Genomic DNA, 13040 nt, shown 5'->3' on the forward strand with positions numbered 1-13040 from the left:
GGGGGAGGGAGGGGGAGGGGGCATAGGGAGGGTGTGGAGGGGGGAGGGGCGGAGGGGGGTGCAGGGAGGGAGGGGCGGAGAGCGGAGGGAGGGGTGGAGGGAGGGGCGGAGGGGGGTGGAGGGGGCGGAGGGAGGGAGGGGTGGAGGGGGCGGAGGGAGGGAGGGGTGGAGGATGGAGGGAGGGGGTGGGAGGGGGAGGGAGGGGGTGGAGGGGGATGCTCTGCACAGGAGGCTGCTTCCCAGTTCACTTGGGTTCAGTGTTCAGCTCCAGCCAGGGACACGGAGGTGGGAGGGACCCCAGGGCTGGAGGCCAGGGAACGTTTGTGTCCCACCCTAAGGCAGGATCCAACCCCTGCACCTCAGAATTGAGCAAGATGCCCAAGGCCTCCCCTCAGCCCAGTCCCAGGGGCTGGGTTTTGCAATAACAGTTTCCCCAGTAGGGAGAGGACCCCTCAGGCCACAGCTGGGACATGCAATAGCTTGGCACCCCTGTGGCTGGGAGGCTGTCCTGGGGGCATGCCCTGTCCTCCAGAGGGAGGGTGCCTCTTTCCCACCCCACACTCATCAAGGCTGGGGCTGGCCGAGCAGGAAACTGTCAGCCAGACTGAGAACTCCCCTCCAGTGCTCTGGTCTCTCCACCCCCCAGTTCCCAGCGCTGGGGAAGTGGGGGGTGCTCTATAGCATTGGAGCCTCTTCCCAAACTGGGAGAAGCTACAGGAGCAGCTAGGGACTGAGACAGGGCTTTCCCCCACCAGCCCCCCTGCCCCTCCTTCCATGTCCCCACCACACTGCCCTTCTGGAGTCCGCACCGCCCGCTCCGTCTGCACCACCCAGGCTGCATGCTCCAGGGGGATTCGATCTTTGAAAGAGAAAAGTCCTTGAGGAAAAGCAGCATCCACCCTGGGGAAGGCCAGTGCTGACCTTCAGGGACGAGGTGCATGGGTCGGCACTGTGCAGAGGAGAAGGGTAGGATTGGCCTCCCACTGTCCCCTCCTCCTGGGGCCAACATAGGGCAGCCCCTCCCTGACGTCACCTGAAACTGGGATTCAGGCCCAGGGTCTTCGTCCACCCCACATCCACATAGCAGGGATTCCGGGGCCCTGGGGGCAGCCACTGAACAATAAGGAAGCGGAAGTCTCCCTCAGCCCCTCTTTGCCTCCACCCCAGCCCCTCTTCAGCATATCCCTCAGCAGCCCCTCCCCAGCCCCCGCAAGCTGGGCTTAGAGGGCTCTGCTGGGGCATCGCCCTGGGGGCATGTGGGATGTGGACACCCACCCCTTTCCCTGCAGACACACTTGGAGGGGGGTCTGGGTCAGGGGTCCCTGCCCACCTGGCAGCAGCCCAGGGGAGCCCTGCTGAGTGGGGGCGATGGGGGCTTCTAGATGCAGCTCCCTGCTGAGGCCAGGCCCAGCCTGAAAGCAGCTCCTCTAGCAACCCAGGGCAGGTGGGGTATGGGGGTCCCCTGAATATGTGTGGAGTGAGCCGTGGGTGGGTGTGCCTGTGAGGCCTGCAACTGCCCTGGGAGGAGCCTGGGATGGCTCCAGGAGCCTTTGCCCCGCCTGCCACAGGGCTGTGTGTGGCCGGCTGGCTGGACTTCGGCCAGAGCTCCGAGCATGGCCTCTGGCATCACAGAGCCTGCCCAGGGCACCCACAGACTGCCCGCCCCAGCCCAGCCCCTGCCTCAGCCCCCCCAGCCCAAGCCCAGGCCGCTAAATTCTATAGAAACAGGCCTGGTTGCCATAGCAAAGCCACACGCACTTCCGCCGCTGTTCCCTGACGTCCCTTAGAACGTTTTTTCCATCCCATAGGCAGGGTGTGACGTCGAAGGCCCCTGGGGTGTCCCTGGCCTCTGCCTGCCTTGGTCCTCAGGATCCCCTCAGAACCCCAGCAGGCCCTGGTCCGAGGCCAGCTTGGCCCCCCTTCCCTCCTAGCACCGCGCCCCCTTCGCCTGTCCCTGCCCCCCACACCCACAGCCCCAGCTCTGCAGAGGCCTCTGAACTCCCCAGCTCTGCTCCTACTGCAGCCACTCAGCCTCCAAGCCTGTCTTGCCCTGGCCAAGCCTCTCCAGTGTCCACAGCTCCCTCTGCTCCAGGGAGGGGGTCCCCCCAGCTTGGCCAAGGTTTTACCCCAACTTCACAGTAAAGATTCCTTTTGCTGCCCCTCTGGCCCCTTGAGGGCTGGCGACATCTCTCAGTCCTTTTTTCCCGTATGTCATGGCTGTCTATTGTGTGGCGACTTGGTCCAGTCAAGGGGAAGTCCAGAGGGCTTCCTGGAGGATGAGGCTGCTGGGATCCAGAGTGGGGAGAGTATCCTGGGGCACAGGAAGAGACCCCAGCTTCACGGCCCCGGCTGGGGAGTGCATTCCTGGCTCTCACCCAAGTCAAGTGGGCCTCAGACTCTTAGCAACAGGTCATGAGCTTTGCCCAAGAGCCAAGGGCAGCGGTGCGCGCCCCCCCCACCCCAGCCATGTCTCCCAGTCCTGCTGTATGTTCTCATTTGCTTCCTGTGTGGCTCAGTCTCCCGGGCTCTCTCCTTCCTTCTGCCCTGCAGCAGCAGGGAGCTGACACAAACACTGGCCAGATCTGGGCCCGAAGAGGCAACAGGAACGTGAGGGCAGAGACCGTCTGACCCACTCAGCCACCCAGCGCCCTCATGCCAGCGTGCCACCGCACTGCCACCTCCTTTCCCACACCGTCCCACGCCCTTCAGTCCTGGCCCTCTGCGTCGCTACCCCCACTTCCCACCTGGGTGCTTCTGGGGTTGGGCCACCTCCACCCCGAGTTTCCAGGCAGCTGGCCTCCTCCAGCTGGGTGAGGGCGTCCGGGTCTGCACATGACCAGCCCCAGCCTCCAGTGCTCACTTTCCCCTTTCACCTGCCCCACCTGGCTGCACCCTCCTCCTCCAGGGAGCAAGGCTGGGGGCAGCGGGGGATCTGTAGAAGACTAAGGGCTTGGTGGGTCCCTCTCCACAGGTTCCTCCCGCATGAGCCACACAGAGGGCCTGGTGAAGTCCTCGGTGCCCACCCACCGAGAAGGCCGGACCGAGACACACGCAGCCAACAGTTCTTGGCCCTCCCCACGTGCCCTCCCTGATCCCGCAGGGCGTCGGTCCGGGAGATGCTGTGACACCATGGTCAAAGCAACGGGCACTGGGCTCAGACAGAGCTCGGTTCAAATTCCACTTCTGCCACTTTACAGCTGTGTACCTGCCCTCCCAGCCTCCAGTTTCTCGAAAAATGGAGTAGAGCCGGACCCTCGTCTGGAAGGAGCCAAGAGAAGATGCACCTGTCAAGAGGGAAGGCGCCCCAGACAGTAGCTCCTCTGCTGAGCAGACCATGGAGACTGAGGAAGGTGGAGAGGCCGGCCCAGGCTGTGCCGTGGTGACCAGAGTCCCATTCCTTCTGCTTCGTCCACAGCTACCACATATCCAGAGCCCTGGCAGTGCCTGAGCCAGTCCCATGCCAAGCCGGGGAGCGGCTGCATCCCAGAGCCAGGCTGCCCATGCTTCCTGGCCAGGAGGCCCTTCAACCGCATCTTCCTCCTTTCCCCAAACTGCTCATTCCTTGTCCAACCAGCTGGCTGAGAGTCACACCAACCATGGGGTGCCAGGCCCTATGCGGGAGGGTGGGGACATGTGATGGCTGAACGCAAATCTGACCTGGGAGGAGCTAGGAACCTGGTGGGGGACACAGGCAGACAGAGGGGCAGGAGCCCCACCAATCGCCACTCAATCTGCCAAAGGCACTTTTCGGTGGCTGCCAAAGACCCTGAACTTTTCCATTCACTTCCAGAAATATCGTGACACTCGGCCCCAGTGGGCTACGGTGGAAGTCACTTCACTAGAGACCCTCAGGTTGGGGCATCAGGTTGGGGTGCCGACTCCTGGCCCCTCCCCTCCCTCGACCAGGCTACCCATACCACTGCTCCCCATCAGGACACGGGGCCCGGGGCTTCCACAGAGAACTATGAATGCCCAGAGCAGTGAAGTCAGGATATTCCCAATAGAGAGGCACAGGAAAGGGGTCTAGGAAGGGAGAAGCCCAAAGAGAAGGAATGAGGAAAAGGGAGGCTCCTCACTTGGCGAGGGCTGGGGGCCTGTGTGTGCCCAGGAAGGGGTCGGAGGGGTGGTGAGAAAGGTGGGCAGACAGGCTGGGCGGCGTGAAATTCCTGAGCAAGCAAGCAGCCCTCCACCCCCAAGAGCAGGGTGGGATCCAGCAGGCCCCTCTCCTGGACTCCAGACTCAGCCCCAGCTGACCACTCTGGCCTGGCTCAAGACAACCATATCTTGACAGCTGGACCCCAGTGGGGATTAGGAGACGATGGCCTAGCCTCCGTCTCTCCTGCTTCCCCAGTGAACTCCGAAGTCTGTGGTCCACACACAGCTAGAAAGCTCTTTACCGGACCTAGATCGGACCCGCCTCTCCAGCGCTTCCTCAACCCCAAGTCATTTGAAAGCACAATAACCCCGCCCCCACCCCCGCCATGCACTCTGTGAACCTGGTCCGGCCTCATCGACTTCGCCTCTCCACTTGCCAGGGCTTGCTGGGGTGCGTCAGGCCCCTTATCACCCCAGGCCTTTGTACATCGGACTCCCTCTTCTTGGAACGCTCCTCCTGCACGTCCCGGGACTGGCTGCTTCTCCATCAGGCCTTTGGCTAACGGTAGCGCCGCCCCCACCCCCGACCAGTACTCACTTTTTCAGCACCCTCTTGCTTTCTTTCACAGCACATACCGCCGCTCCCCATGATTTTGACTATCTCTTGTCCATCCCACCACCCTGTCTGTCTAGACCGGGAATAAGGGGGAGTTGTCCCGCAGGAGACATTTGTTATCGCAATTGAGGAAGAGCGGGTGTTTACTGGTATCTAGCGGCCGAGAGCCAGGCAGGCTGCTCCACATCCTACAATGAACAGGGCAGCCCCTCGCAGCAAAGAGCGACCCGGACCGCGTGGTCGATGGTGCGGAGGTTGGGGAACCCTGCAGCAGATGCCGATCACAGGAGAACTGGGACCGTGTTCTCCGCAGTCTCCCGGCGGCCAGAACAGTGCCTGGCACCCGGGCGGCTCGGGGAACGCAGGAAAAAGGAATGAGTAAAGAACGCGCGAGAACACAACGGAGCGAGGGACGGACAACTGACAGGCGGACGGAGAGCGACGCAGACTCCGACCCCGACCCGGACCCGGACCCCGACCCCGACCCCGACCGTCTCAGCCCCGCCCTCCCCCGCCCGACCCCTCGCCTCGCCTAGACCTCGACGCGCCCGATCCCGCCCCACTGCGCGGCCCCGAGGCGCGAGCTCCGGGTCGGGCGCGCCGCGGGGACACTCACCCGCCCGCGGCCGCCCGGGAGCGGCAGCACTGCCAGCCCGCTTCATGATGCCCCCTCGGCCGCCGGCCGGGAAAGGGACAGGACGCGCGAGCCGGAAGCGCTCGGCCGCTGCGCCCGCCGGGACTTGTAGTTCCCCACCTCTCGGGGCCCGGTCGGCTGCCTCACGCGCGGCATTTCCGAAACTACGACTTCCGGCGGCCTCGTCGTCGCGGGGCGGGATTGGCGGCTTCAGAATCACTCTATGTTGCAGATTGATGTCTGATTGGCTTTGCTCATCCGTCACTCACTGTTAGGCTTCACGGACTCTGCATAAGGGAGGAGCTTCGGTTCTGGGTCCGAGAGACGGCGGCCAAAAGAAATGCCACGGTACGATTGGTGGAAACAACGCGGTAGGGAGCGGGGCGTACCAGCGGCACGGGAAGGCGGGCACTTCCGCCAGGATAGCCCAATGACAGAGGTGGGAAAGTTTCTATAAAAGCTTGAGCCTCGCGCGCCTCCATTCTTTTGCGGTCGAGTGCGAAGCGGGAGAGTTGTATCAGTGCGTACGCCATGTGTTAAGATCCAGGGAAGAACTGGGCCACGAGCGTGGCTTTGAGGGCGGCCTGAAAGCTGCAGGCCGGCCTGGTCCCCGGGCGTCCAGCCTTGGCCTAGGCTCCACTTTGTCCCTTAGTGTTTAAACGTTTCTTCCTGAATCTCAGACCCTCAGCTACCTGCAGGTAAGACTGGGCCGGGTCTGGGTTCCCCTATTCTCCAAGCCTGTGATGAATTGCTTTGACTTCTGACACCTCGTATGAAAACTGCACGTGCAGTCTGATTATTTTGCAAGACTGAGGCTTGGGGGTGCTCACTCTTGACGGAGACGGGCTGAGAATGGAAACAAGTGTTGCCCGAAACGAGGGAGTGGGGACTTACGTCTACGTTTTGGCGCTGTCTGACTTTCAGGTTTCGTCGCCAGCTGGCTGCAAATTTTGAACCTAAGTAAACCTCAATCCGGAGGGCCGAGCGGTAAGGTGGGCGTTGTGGCGATTGAAGTGCTTAGCAATAAAGCAAAGGTAGTGAGTTGATTCGGTTTTCTCTCAAGTGTCTTTATTTTCCTATTCTTCTGGCACCCCGGAGGTCTGGCTTATCCACAGGCAATCTTGGGAAAGTGTACAGACACGAAAACGGAACGGAAACTCGTTACCAGTGACTTTCCATCTCTTGGGATTGCCTTCGCCATTTCTGCCCGTAATTTTTTTTTTTTTGACAGTTTCACTCTTGTTTCCCAGGCTGGAGTGCGATGGCACAACCACCGCCTCAAGCGATTTTCCTGCCTGAGCCTCCTAAGTAACTGGGATGACAGGCGCCTACCACCATGCCTAACTAATTTTGTATTTTTAGTAGAGACGGGGTTTCTCCGTGTTAGGTTGGTCTCAAACCCCTGACCTCAGGACATCCACCCGCCTCAGCCTTCCAAAGTGCTGGGATTGCAGGTGTGAGGCACCACACCCAGCCAAATACTGTTTTTCATGCCTTTGCCCCAGGGTGAGTCCAAAAAAGCCTTTGAGATTTGTGGAGGGAAGTTGACACCACCTAGGGTTCCCATGTTCCTCTCTAGGGAGGCCTCAGCCATGGGGGAGTGATACCCACACACCTGCTGAGGGTTCTGGGCCCTGCTGAGTCTCTCAAGCTCTAGTATCTGCTCTAGAAGTGGATTTTTTTCAATACATGAGACAGACGCTTCAGAAAACACAACTTTATTCACTAGGACTGAAAACAAAGGCTTGCGATCAACAGGCCAAGTTGAGTGCAAGGTGGAGCGTGCTGGGAAATCACAGACCTCAGCTGTGGCCAGGCTGGGCTGGCATTTGTCGTTTTCTGGCGTTTCTGTGATTTCCCACGTTTTATCACAAGGCCACAGGCATCCTCCAAGGTCACTGAGGAAAACCCTATTGCTGTTTGAGCCAGAGCCTCCTAGAGGGTGGACTGGGAGCAGGTAGCTCCCAGGACACACAGATGCACGATGTGATTAGCAGTGAAGCCCTCTGTCCCAGGCGTGGGCAGGCGACCTCCCTTACCTGCCTGAGCAGTGTGTGCGGGTGAAGACATGGCTTTTCTAGGGTTAGGCACTGTGCATGGTGCCAGCCCCAGCCCTCCCTCACCTGGGTGTGCCCAGGAGGGGGCAGCAGAGCACCGTGGCAAAGTCTGTCCACATGCCGCGCCCCCTCCCGTGCAGAAGACTGCTTTTCCACGGTGGCCAGTGTGCGGGCCACGGGCTGTCAGAAGCCTGCTTGTTGGGACTGCTGCTGGGAGGAGGGAGGGGCAAGGCTTGACCTGGGGCTCCTGGAAACAGACACTGGTATTGGCCACTGGGCAACAAAGTCAGAAGGGCCTGGAGACTGTCCAGTCTTCTGGGGGTTGGGCGGCTTCCTCCAGAGGACTGAGCTCAGCCAGGTTCAAGGGCGGCAGCAGGAGGCCCCACGACCCTCCCTCTTAACGTAATCGTGCAGCCGGAAGCGTGGCTCGCTGGGAGTTTTCATGGAGCGCTGCTTCAACTCCCTGCGGAGTGGGGGTGACAAGGGGACACGATGACCTGGACTCCAATAAGAGGGTTTAGGCCCTGTGCTGGGGGAGCCCTGGTGACTGGCAGGACTTACTTTGCTATGGCTGTGAAGGCCAAGTCCACGTTGAGGCCCGTCTTGGCGCTGGTCTCCATGAAGGGCAGCCCATACTCCTGTAAACAGCTGCTGCCAGCCAGGTGGTGGCCTGGCGGGGACAGCCCAGGCTCGTGGCCTCCAGGGGCAACCCCTCACCACCCCCCTGCCTTGACTCACCTTGGCCAGCTTCTCCCCGTCCTCCCTCTTCACCACACGCTCATGGGCAGAGTCCACCTGGCCCAGGCACAGGGTCTTGGTGACAGCTGGCCCATGGTTGGCCCCTGCCCCCTCACCTGCCCTGCCCTGTGACCCAGGTGAGGACAACCGGGCCTCCCACCTTGTTCCCCAGCAGCATGAGCGCCACGTCGTGCTGGGCATACTCATGGATCTCGGCCAGCCAGGCCTGTGGGAGGCAGCAGACGAGGCTGGGGCTCCCTCCATGGCTTGCCCCATGCCCCAGAACTTTGGCCCTCCAGGTCACACTGTACAGGGCACCTGTCTTTATTTCATCTTTTTTTTTTTTTTTTTTTGAGACAGAGTCTTCCCCTGTTGCCCAGGCTGGAGTGCAATGATGCAATCTCCATCTTCTGGATTCAAGCTGTTCTCCTCGGGTTCAGAGAACCTTGGGAGGGTTCAGCCTCCCAAGTAGCTGGGATTACAGGTATACACCACCACACCCAACTAATTTTTTGTATCTTTGGTAGAGAAGGGGTTTCACCATGTTGGCCAGGCCAGTCTCCAACTCCTGACCTCATGATCTGCCCACCTCGGCCTCCCAAGGTGGTGGATTACACGTGTGAGCCACCATGCCCGGCCCATTTTATTTTTTTGAGACAGTTTTGCTCTGTCGTCCAGGCTGGAGTGCCATGGCACAGTCTTGACTCACTGCAACGTCAGCCTCCTGAGGAGCTGGGATTACAGGTGTGTGTCACCACACCCGGTTAATTTTTGTATTTTTAGTAGAGATGGGGTTTCACCATGTTGGCCAGGCTGGTCTCAAACGCCTGACCTTGGGTGAGCCACCATGCCTGGCCAGGATACCTGTCTTTAGAAGTGATAACCCCCCGTGTATCACATAGGGAAGCCCACCTTACAGGTCCCTTATGCAAAGGGTCCTATTGAGGGAGCTGGAATGGCACTCAGGTCCACTTGGGCCACCTCCAGCCCAGAAGGCTGTCATTTCCCTTCCCCTACTCTCAGTGGGGTCCTTTGGAACCCTGATGCCATCTACCAGAAGGAGGTTGGGGTGGGTCAGGCCGTATCAGGGCCCTTTCACCCCACCGGGAAGGCCACTGACCTGGATGTTGTCAAAGGAGGCCTTGTTGGTCACATCGTAGAGCAGCAGCAGAGCTGGGGACAGGGCAGTGAGGACATCCACCATCATCTGCACCCTCAGGTGCTCAGACCCGCCCCTGCCCCCCCAACCAGCCCGGGTACCCAGGGGCTCACCATGAGCGTCACGGTAGTAGGCATGGGTAACACTGCGGAACCGCTCCTGACCAGCTGTGTCCCACATCTGCAGCGAACAGGCACTGGTTAGGCTGTCCAGCCCCTCCCTGGCATCCCCTGTCCCCCAGCTTGCCCTCTGCCAGTCACCTTACCTGCAGCTTCACCTTCACACCATCCACGTCCAGAACTTTGTTCTGAAACAGACAGAACCAGGCAGCTCTGGCAAGGGCCAGGCCCAGCCTCTATCCCCACTAACCTCACTACCACCCCCTCAGAGTCCCATGGCTCTCCTTCCCGCCCAGCTTCCCGTCCCCTAAGACCTCCCAGCTCCCAGGTCCAGCCCAGCCCCTGCAGGGTTCCCTTAAACCAATTTGGCCTCACCCATACCCGCAAGTGCGGGCCTCTCCCCGCAGCTCTTGTGCTGACTTATTTGAACTCATGACCCCACCAGGCCTCTTACTGACACTGCCTCGGTTTCCCCATGTGCAAATGGGTGCCAGTCACATGGCTGCTGCAGTAACTTAACGAGCTGCAACGCCTCAGCCTCCCCAGTAGCTCTTTTTGCTAATTTGAAAGACTCAGGATGGCTTGAACCCAGAAGTTGGAGGCTGCAGTCCACCATGATCACCGCTGCACTCCAGCGTGGGCGACAGAGTGAGACCCTGTCTCAATAAAAAATTACAAGCCTCTTCTTGCTGGGATTGTCAGGGCTGGGCCTGGGCCTGTCGGACCCAAGGCAGTAACCATAGATCCCAGAACTGCCTGGCAGCGTCCCAGGCTGGGCCCTCCCAGTTAAGGACTAGACTAGGCAGGGAGTGGTCTGGCCCCAGTCCATCTGCTGGGGTGGGGGCGGGGGGCTTCAGTCGCAGCCTGAGGTCCGGGCCAGCTGGAACTCGTGCCACCTCACTCAGCCTGAGCTCCTGCTGTCAGAGTGCTTCTGGGTCTCCCGGGAACCAGGCAGGGCCATCTGCTGGGCTGGGGAGGACACCGCCTTCCCTAGCACCCTGAACAAGAGTGCGAACCAAATGGCCTCACCTCTTACCACCCACCCGAGAGCCAAGAGGGAGGTGGGAAGTGGGGACCAGACAGGACTGGCCTGCCCTCCTCGGGCACTTCAGTCCTCTGTCCATCCCAGAGGACCTGAGGGGAACTGGAACCCCCAGACAGGGTAGAGAACAGCTCCCCAGACTGAGGGAGCCCTTCTTCCTGTCCCTGGGACAGCCCTCCCTCCATCCTCCCTCTAACTGGCTGTAATTAAAGGGTGAGAAAAACGCAAACTTAAGATTTGCTGAGAATACGACAGCACCTCAGCACGAGGAATTCGGGCTGGTGGTGGAGGGGGTGGCCTCACCCAAGGGCAGGATCCTCTCCCCTAGGCAAACCCTGGAAACACCCTCGCTCAGGCTCTGCAGGGAGCACGTGCTCCTAGGGCCCGGTAAGGCCTCTGTACTGAGGCAGCACTGCTGGCCCCAAGTGGACATGCCCCTTCACTTCCTCTGACCCACCACACTGTGGGCAGCAGCGTCCACCTCCCCCAAGGCACAGGATATGGTCCCTGGGTAATGCCAGCCCCTGGCACAGGGCAACTAACTCTGCTTGTCCGGTGCAGCCACCAGCCCAGGTGTTGAGAGGTCGAGGCGGGCAGCTTGGTGGCTAAGGCATTCCACCTGGGGTCCAGGCTGCTTGAGCCTGTCAGTACCACAGGGATCACAGAGAACTTGCTGCTCAGGGGTACCGGCAGGACGTGGGGTGATGTGGGGCCGGGCCGGGGCCTCCACTCACCCGGAAGTCAATGCCTACGGTGGAGATGAACGTCCCCGCCAGGAAAGCGCCGTCCTTGAATCGCACTAGCAGACAGGTCTTCCCCACGCCCGAGTCCCCCACCAGCATGACCTAGGACAAGCAGGAGGGTCAGGGAGAGTCCGGTCTGCCCTGAGCTGACCTGGTCAGAGGGGTTGCAGGCTCAGCGGAGCCAGGGACCCCGATGGGCTAGACACCCAGCTTCTACCTCTGAAAGGCTCAGGCCGCTCTGTCTTTCTGCACAGTGGCCATCTCAGTAGGGAACGAGGGCAGCTACCTCCATCCTGGACCCTCCCTAACGTCCGTACCCCCCAACAGTGGACAGCAGGCTTCCTCTGGGAGGGGAGCAGATGGTGTGGCAGCTAGGGACCTCCTAAGAGACTTGGGGAGGCCTCTGCCGGGGGCTTCTCCACATCCCAGTAGGGACATGACCCCAGCAAGGCTCAAGAGGAATTCGCCCCATTAGGGTCAGATCTCGACCTGAGGAGGGACCTGGGCCAAGTCTGAGGATGGGAGGGGGGGTGCAGGTGGGGGGCAGTCAGCCCTTCTCCCCGAAACCTGTGCTACCAAACCTAAAGATGGTCCTCCCAGCGCCCTGCCAAGTCCACACAGCCTCTGCCTTGGTCTGGGGTCCCAGGGTTCCCCATCCATCTGGCAAACCTCTTCCCCCCAACGGAAAAAAAAAAAAAAAAAAAAGGCCCACAGCCCCTGGGTAGAGGGAGGGCAGCATATGGGAAATGGTGAGACCCCCGGCGGGGCACTGATGGTCGCGGGACCCCTTGTGCCGCCATGCCGGCTGGGGGTTGGGGACAGGCCCCGCCAGCTGTTGAATTCCCCAGACCTCGGATGGACAGCTGTGTGTGTGCACGATGCACCGTGCAAGCCCTACGGGGTGCCTCCCAAGTCGGCTCCGCGCCCTGGGGCCGCGGGCCCTGCACCCCCTCTCTGACCCCCAACCCTTGGCTCAGACCGGGTGCCACCTGCTGCGCTGGCCTGGGAGGCAGGTGTCTGGCTCACCTTGAAAGCGACGTCGTAGAAGTCGCCACCGCCGCCAAGCGAGGGCCGGCCGGGCTGCAAGGGCCCGTTGGGCGGCGCGTCGGGGCCGGGACGCGCAGTCCCGGAGCGCGCCGGTCGGGGCCCGTTGGTGGCGGGCAGCGTGGAGGCAGCGGGGGTGCTGGCCCCCTTGCTCTTGGAGGTCTTCTTCCTGGACATGGCGGGCGGGCGCTCAGTGTGCTCCCGCTGCAGCCACCGTGCCCCGGGCCGTCCCGCTCCCTGTGCCCGCCGGGCCCGACCCGGACCCGAACCCTTCCCCCGGCGGCGGCGGCGGCAGCGGCGGCATCATCCCGGGCGCCCGGCTTGCGCCCCGCCCCCGCCGCTCCATGGGCGCACAGCCACTCAAGCCCGGCCTCCTGCCGCCGCCGCCGCCAATGCCGTGCGCAGGGCGGGGACATGCAAATACACCCCCGCTCGGGGCGGGTCAGGAGGCCCGGGCCCCGCCCTGCCCCCCGACCGCGACCCATGCCCGGGGCTGCCTTGGGGTCTGGAGCCAGCTGTGAGGTGGCAGGCCTGGGCCAGGGGTCACCCCGGGATCCTGAATCCCTTCTGCTGGCTGCACACCACCCCAGCTCGGTGACCCCCAAACTGGACTGCCAGACCTGGGAGGAGGGGGTGTCCTGAGATGTAGGTGCTGGGGCAGAGGGCCCACATGGACGGGCACCGCGGGCTTCTGTTCCCTTAGCTCCAGATGCCTGGTGCTTGGCCCGCTGCCCTTCACTGCTCCATCCCCTCCAGGGCAGGCGGGTCCGGGAAGCTCCAGCCCTCGCTTGGC

At 61.7% G+C, this 13040-nt stretch overlaps 2 protein-coding genes, 1 long non-coding RNA gene and 1 other non-coding gene across 7 annotated transcripts in view; 2 read left to right on the forward strand and 2 right to left on the reverse strand.

Annotated features, from left to right (window-relative positions):
* Positions 1–5427, reverse strand: part of TRAF7 (TNF receptor associated factor 7) — a 21821-nt gene extending 16394 nt beyond the window's left edge. Inside the window, exon 1 of one of the 2 annotated variants that reach the window (XM_025369647.1) lies at positions 5328–5427. The gene's annotated coding sequence lies outside the window, so the exon portion shown is untranslated. The remainder of the gene's footprint in view (positions 1–5327) is intronic. The other variant, XM_025369646.1, reaches the window with a different exon arrangement.
* A 401-nt stretch (positions 5428–5828) lies between these two features.
* Positions 5829–6391, forward strand: LOC112614389. The gene is made up of 2 exons (XR_003117073.1): positions 5829–6043; positions 6270–6391. It is a non-coding gene; the product is annotated as an uncharacterized LOC112614389 (long non-coding RNA).
* On the forward strand, positions 6081–6163 carry LOC112614867. Its single transcript, XR_003117173.1, has one exon. It is a non-coding gene; the product is annotated as a small nucleolar RNA SNORD60 (small nucleolar RNA).
* Positions 6392–7047: 656 nt separating the features above from the next.
* Positions 7048–13040, reverse strand: RAB26 (RAB26, member RAS oncogene family). 3 transcript variants are annotated; one of them, XM_025370606.1, is made up of 10 exons: positions 12868–13040; positions 12230–12416; positions 11195–11305; positions 9565–9606; positions 9413–9479; positions 9261–9313; positions 8301–8366; positions 8141–8197; positions 7964–8040; positions 7048–7865 (listed from the first exon to the last, which is right to left on the reverse strand). In XM_025370606.1, exons 3-10 carry the CDS (start codon positions 11300–11302, stop codon positions 7763–7765), a joined length of 573 nt encoding a protein of 190 aa, XP_025226391.1. In that variant the 5' UTR covers positions 11303–11305; positions 12230–12416; positions 12868–13040; the 3' UTR covers positions 7048–7762. The 3 variants fall into 3 exon arrangements, with proteins under 3 accessions (XP_025226391.1, XP_025226389.1, XP_025226390.1); XM_025370605.1 differs by lacking the exon at positions 12868–13040 and having other exon boundaries at positions 7050–7865; positions 12230–12575; XM_025370604.1 differs by lacking the exon at positions 12868–13040 and having other exon boundaries at positions 7048–8197; positions 12230–12575.

The sequence above is a fragment of the Theropithecus gelada genome, chromosome 20 (genome assembly GCF_003255815.1).
Source record: "Theropithecus gelada isolate Dixy chromosome 20, Tgel_1.0, whole genome shotgun sequence".
In the NCBI taxonomy this organism is placed as follows: Eukaryota; Metazoa; Chordata; class Mammalia; order Primates; family Cercopithecidae; genus Theropithecus; species Theropithecus gelada.

Bases quoted from the DNA above. Each gene is read 5' to 3' on its own strand.
- RAB26 (XM_025370604.1), bottom strand. From the start codon at position 12,424: ATGTCCAGGAAGAAGACCTCCAAGAGCAAGGGGGCCAGCACCCCCGCT. The intron at 8,367-9,260 runs GTCAGTGGCCTT...TGCCTCCCACAG, and splicing joins CCTCCTTTGACAACATCCAG to GCCTGGCTGGCCGAGATCCA. The intron at 8,198-8,300 runs GTGGGAGGCCCG...TGCCTGGGCCAG, and splicing joins TCATGCTGCTGGGGAACAAG to GTGGACTCTGCCCATGAGCG.